The sequence below is a fragment of the Notothenia coriiceps genome, unplaced genomic scaffold, assembly GCF_000735185.1.
Source record: "Notothenia coriiceps isolate Sejong01 unplaced genomic scaffold, NC01 NC01_scaffold00037980, whole genome shotgun sequence".
Taxonomy (NCBI): domain Eukaryota; kingdom Metazoa; phylum Chordata; class Actinopteri; order Perciformes; family Nototheniidae; genus Notothenia; species Notothenia coriiceps.
In genome coordinates this window covers 9,028-15,206 of record NW_011370681.1, presented here as the reverse complement: position 1 = coordinate 15,206, position 6,179 = coordinate 9,028, and the positions used below count along the sequence as shown (strand labels likewise).

General features: G+C 42.0%; 1 protein-coding gene across 1 annotated transcript in view; it reads right to left on the bottom strand.

Moving 5' to 3' along the window:
• Positions 1-256: 256 nt before the first annotated feature.
• LOC104967935 (receptor-type tyrosine-protein phosphatase kappa-like) overlaps positions 257-6,179 on the bottom strand; it is a gene marked incomplete at its 3' end in the record, with an annotated part of 12,031 nt that continues 6,108 nt past the window's right edge. Inside the window, exons 2-5 of the mRNA XM_010797475.1 lie at positions 1,224-1,343; positions 796-905; positions 473-674; positions 257-362 (exon numbers count right to left, since the gene is read on the bottom strand). Of these exons, the coding sequence (XP_010795777.1) occupies positions 257-362; positions 473-674; positions 796-905; positions 1,224-1,343 (538 nt within the window). The remainder of the gene's footprint in view (positions 363-472; positions 675-795; positions 906-1,223; positions 1,344-6,179) is intronic.

The following is a 6,179-nucleotide window of genomic DNA, read 5'->3' as shown; positions in this document are numbered from 1 at the left end:
TTCCGGCCTCCAGCTTTTCCTGCTGGAGCCCGCCGCTTAAAGGTGGGGGGCGCGGACCGGCCATAGAGCCCATAGAGTTAAAGGTGGTGGACTGTAACCTGTAAAATCCATAGATTTAGGAGGTCCCCTAGTGGCCGTTAGCTGTAAAAATCCATAGATTAGCCGCACCGTTATATAAGCCGCAGGGTCGAAAAATGGGAAAAAAGGCGCGGCTTATAGTCCGAAAACTACGGTAGTTGTATATGTTAGCATGTACCTTATAGGAGCTCCCTTGGCCTGGGCAGGTTTAAGCAGGACGGTGATGGTTGTTGCAGTTTCATTCAGAAAAGCCTCTGACCCGTCATACTCATCTATTGTTGGAGCTGAAGACAGAGCATAACTCAACATTAGTGTCCATGGTTAGTAGTGGATGGATAGTTTACCTTACTAACTATCTGAATGTGACGAAAAGTCATTCAAATGTATTTCCTACCTGAAATATTAGTAGTCACGTTGAGCGTGGTCGCAGTGCCGAACCCTTTGGAGGTGGAGGCGCGGATGAGCAGCTGGTAGGTGACGCCTGGGTGGAGCTGAGAGAACAGGTGATGGGTGGCGTTGGAGGGCAGAGACACTGTAAGCCCCGGCCGCTGGAGAGGCACCGAGGGATCAAACGAACGCACCCCACTGTAGTGGATCTGTGGATGGGCAGAGAGCAGACACAAGGATTATACACACTGTATATCCTAATGAGGCTGAGTTTAGTGATAGATTTGGTTATTCAACAATTATTGTTCCCTCTGCTTCTTGTTGCTGTACCTCATACTGTGTGATGATTCCGTTGGGTTCAGTCGGTTCCTTCCAGTAAAGAAGAATTCGGTCTTCAAATGGAGTGGCTCTGAGAGACTGACTGGGAACTGAGCCTGGGACTGTTAACACACAGACACAAACACAGGGACAATTATAAAATGCTCATAAAAATGACATAAAAATGTTGTTCTTCAAATAAAAACAGTCTTAGAAAATACATATCGACAAAAGAAAAGCTTCTTTATTGAACCATTCAAAGTTATACGTGCACTTCCTTAATTTACAGTGCTACTCCCAAACACGTCTGCAATAAAGGTTCTTCCTGTCGTATATTCTGTGCTTTTTAATAATCCTACAGCATAAGAAGCATTAACCCTTTGCTCAATAAAAAAACATTAACATAATAACAAAAATAAAGTGTCTTTTGTGTATCTCACCATCTTCATCAGTTTGTATGATGGTCTCGTCGCTCTCTTTCCGCCCCTCGGGATTGGTCAGAATCATCTTCAGACTGACGTTGGTGTACGGCGGCAGGTTTCCAACCAGGTGGCGCGGCGCTGAGGAGAAGAATAGAAGAAAAAACACAAAACTCAAATCTACTGTAAACTGTTATGTATAATATTTCAGATTCTCGATTAGTTACTCTATTGGTACAGCTCGAAATGTAACGATCTGTCTGTGTTTTGTTTTGTCTTTTTCTGTCTTTGGTTTCCTGTTTTATTTTGAAAAGTGTTCACCCCCTGTCTTGCCTGTTGCTTTCTGTCTGTGTTCCCTCCTGTCTGATTACCCGATTGTGTTCACCTCTGTGTTTTCTCCTCCCTCCTCACCTGTCTCTTGTTTCTTTGATTAGTCTTGTGTGTATTTAAGTTCTGGTTTTTCTGTCTGTCTTTGTTAGTTCCTTGTGTGTCTTGACGTTGTTCACGGGGAAGAGTTCTGTTTTGTTTCATTTAGCCTTGGAATAAAGGTGTTTTTTCTGTGAAATCTGCGTTTGGGTCTTGCCTGCTTCGCTCATCCCTGACACTGTACAAATGTTCAGCAGACCTGAATCTTGAATGCATCTTCTGTATAATTGTTTTTAATTACCATTATGCAAATGCTGAGTCGCGCTTGACAAAAGGCAATCAGGGCTTTGTATTACTGAGGCGACTGGACTCTCTGTCTAAAGTTAGAGAAATACTGCCTTGCTCATGTTTCTTTGTCCCAAAACATTGAAAGCCCATCTCTCAATTAAATCTTCAGAGAGCTTTCTGGGTCTACTGATGGATTACCAGAACCAGACAGAACATACTCAGCCTGACCTAGATTGAACCTCGGTACTGCTAATACATGTTTATTACAGTACGCTGTGAACTCTTACTGCATCAAAAGGGTTTTATTATACTTTTTTCAGGAGCATAATAGACATTTTCTAGCCAATCAGACTCCAGCTATTTTTTACATATCAACATCCAGGAGCAGTTTATTGTGCAAGGTACATCTAATCCTGTATTGCTTTCGTCCTCGTCTCCAAGGTAAACAAGTTTTGTTGAAAGTGGAAATGAGAAACTGGTTTATGAACAGGGGGCAATTTGCTGCTGTACGTCAGTAAGGTTGGTCCTCTCAGCAGGAGATCAGCTGTCCCAGAAAGGTGGAAACATCTCGAATCAGGAATTGTGCGCCATGACATGAATCAATAAGCCACTGTTCTTCGCTCTACTGGTTTCCCCTTGTTTAACAACAGACAAGATGGACCATCAATGGCCAAAAACAATCCCCTCTCCCTTCTTACGTCATTCCTTAAAACAGAGGGTTAGGTAGGTTTACTCTTATGGTGCCAGAAATCCCACAATTGTTAAATAACAGCTTGGCATGACTTACAGACACAGAGCATGTTGCCAAATCTCTTCTCCAGTGGGACTGAGGTTTTGGCCCAAGCTTCTGACAGGAAGAGGTGTTCACTATTCAATTACCACAGGAGAAGGGGTTCAACATTGCAGGTTGCTTGGATTTCTTTGAGTGGGTATATCTACTTGAAAAGATGAAGGTGTTTCAAACAAAAGAGCCCCAAGTACATCCTAGTAGAAGCAGCCGAAAGTATTGCTTTGCTTTGATGTCTTTAGTTCATTTAGACCTGATCAAGGAAAAAAATGTGCTGTCGCCATTTTGTTCTGGTCCACTTTGTGTCCATTGTGGTTTATCCATAGGGGTATGTCTCATATGCATTGACAGGCGAGTCTTTCATTGGAAAGTTCTAAGGATTGTTATCCTGCCTCAACAACACTCGATGGACCCCTGTAGGGAAATACATTTTTTAACAGACTGACAGCTTGTCAAGCAGGACCATACATACAGATGTAGAACTTCATTTCAGACTCCAGCTTACAGCTTCCTGCCTACGACCTGCCTAAGACCAGTATAGAGGAATGTTAAGCCCTCCCACTATTTTCCAAGAGGGCGTTGCCAGATTTTCAATTTCAGGTTTTAACCAGGAGATGGCGCTTCATTCACAAATACAGAAAGACAAGTTTCATGGACTTTCAGTTGTGTTTTGAAGAGCATTTGAACACATCAATATTTTAGATACTATACTAAAGTATATCTAATCTTGTAATTCAATAACATATAGTCTTTATATATTAAATAATCATAATAATAATGTAAATGTTTACATTACACTTCTTTATTTGTTATGCTCATACTTTTACCTTTACAATCGTTTGCTTTAATATGCAGTATATTTGTTGTATATTTTTGTGTTTGCTTCCTCCTGCTCCCTTTCGGACACATACTGTATGATTTATTATTATTATTATTAATATGAAGATATTATTAAGATAAGATAAGATGTCTTTATTGATTGAACATCTTAGTTTAGAATGTGCTGTCCCACGGTAATTCAGAAGGCTCACAGGTCACATTCCGACCATTATTTAAAACAATAGGTGCTTTCACACCGTCTACAGTTTGATTTGTATAGAGGGAGGCCTGTGGCTGAATGGCCAGCGATTAGGTGCGGCCGCATTTATCATAGGTGATAGCAGAGCTAACTGCCTGCCGTCAGATTTCTATTTAAAAAACAGACAGATCTGATTTTAAGGACTATTTCTGCGGCTCATAAAGAATGATAAGAATAAATATAATGGCGTATTGAACTAGTTCATTAATTAGTTGGTTTATTTAACACTAGAAACCACCAAACTGGGTCAAATTTGTGTGATGTGTGTTGTGTGTGTGCTAAATGTAAACTTTTTTTCATAAAATATTAAAGTCTCGCCAGTCCGTGACTTTTCCTGAAAGTCGTGTTTATGTAGGCACCCTATGTTTTTATAAAAAATTGGCATTCTAAAAGCGGATTTGACGGTTTTAGGTAGGCGCTAGTACAAAAACGCTCTGGCGGTTCAAGTGTTAAGGTCAACTTAAGGTACAGTAGAAGCCCTTTTTATCAGTAACGAATTTAGGGCATTTTTTTTTTTAGCCAGTTGAAGCATAAAAGTCAACAACTGAGGGTCACTTGCAATGACAGTGTTGTGTCTACTGTCTACTGGTTTGACTGTTTTGTCACTCAGAGTACCCAGTGGTTCTCAAACTTTTTCTGTCCCAGGCCCCCCCCTTTGGAAGAAAAAAAGAAGTCGGGGCCACCCCAACACAAAAATAGTCAGGGCTCAGTGGTGGCGCCAGAGATTTATTTGGGGGTGCTGTGGGGTAGCCTTGAGTTACATAGAGGGTGGCTCAAACATTTAGGGTTTCGCCCACTAATGGTACCGGCGCTAACAGTGGAATTTTCCTAGGCTGCAACAATCCCCACACATTATACTGTACACAACGTACCGCCGCGACTGTTAGGCCATTGAAGGCTCGAATAATCAGCTCACGGCATATAGGTGTAAGCAGGGGTAAAAGTGCTAATTTTTATAGGTGGTGTGTGGAACCTCACATAGGGGGGTCTGGGGGCCAAGCTCCCCGGGAAGAATTTTATTTCTAAATATTGAAGTTGAAAAGTCATCAATCTGCGTGCACTTTGAGAGGCAAACATGAAGAGATCTATGGATACATCTCTCAAGCACCTATATGAAACAGAACTGCAAACCAGATTTACTTTTTCTTTATGGATATTTACAAAATCACCCTTTTATAACTTATTCTTTTTTTAATGTCGATATAGTAATTTTCATAGCCGTTTTTAATTATTTCTTATTTTTTCATACTATAATGATCATATAAACGTGTGCCTCGGAAATAATTGTTTAGCATTAATGGTGACCAAAAACGTTTTGAAGACCCCACTGAGAATACACACTGAGAGAGTCCTTTAGGTCAGCTGAGTGCTCTCAGTCTGACAGGAGAGGACCTCCCCTCCACTTTGTTTGTTGGAAAAACCCTTATATCGCGTTAGCCGTAGCTCGCTAGGCAACCAAAGAAGGCTAAACCAACAACAATCTCTGGGTAACGCGGTGCGCTCTCTCTCTCCTCTCCCCTCCGCTGGCGCACCGTCCACACAAAATGGCTGCGTTCGCAAACACCACAGAAGTCAAGCTTTTAATGAAACACAGAGACCCCAGAGCGTAAATAGTAGCTGTATGATATTAGTTTTTCGAATCAAATTAAATAAAAAAAAAAATTTAATATTTAAAAAAAGAAAAAATGTATAACCATTTTCCTGCTGGTCTCATCGCGCCCCCCGTGTCTGCATCTGCGCCCCCCTGGGGGGCCGCGCCCCCCCACTTTGAAGAACGCAACTGGAGTAACCCTAACGTTCACATTAGGCTGCTGGAGAAGAAAGATGCAGAGAGAGAGCTGTGGTTTTGATGGGGCCATTAGTTGTGAAATACAATGCTGAGAGGCTGCCGTTTTAATCATCAAGACTGTTCAAAAAAGAATAACAACGGGACTATTATCCTCCGGCTAAAACGCTTTGGGATCGCTGATCTGCTGAGGAGGCTGCCATTAAAATATAATATTTTTTGTGAATTACCTGAATTTAGGTCAGGCCTTAATAACGTTTTAATGAAGTTGAATACAGTAGCATTCATATTTGTCAGGGATTTTATGTCATTCATGTAGATCTGCAAATAACAATATTTTTGGGTATGGGGGGGTCTGGGACGCCCGCGGAGTAATCTGCGGCCGTGAGCTGTTGTGGCATCATGACACGCATGGTGTTGCTTTTTTATATATTAGCAATGAAAGTGCGAGCTGTGTGCTCGAGTCTTCCTGCCTGTCGGCTCCTGCTCATGGAATGTTAATAAGGGCTCTGCTGCTCCGAGATGATGGTCTAGCTTCAGGCAAGGTACATTAGCGCTAGCGGGTGCGTTCGTTAATATTAACTGCGCGTCCGGAGTCACTGTGGCAACAGATCTGGACCGCTGGTGAAGCAGCTGTTAGAAACGGGCCGTTCAGGTGTTTCAGAGCAGAGC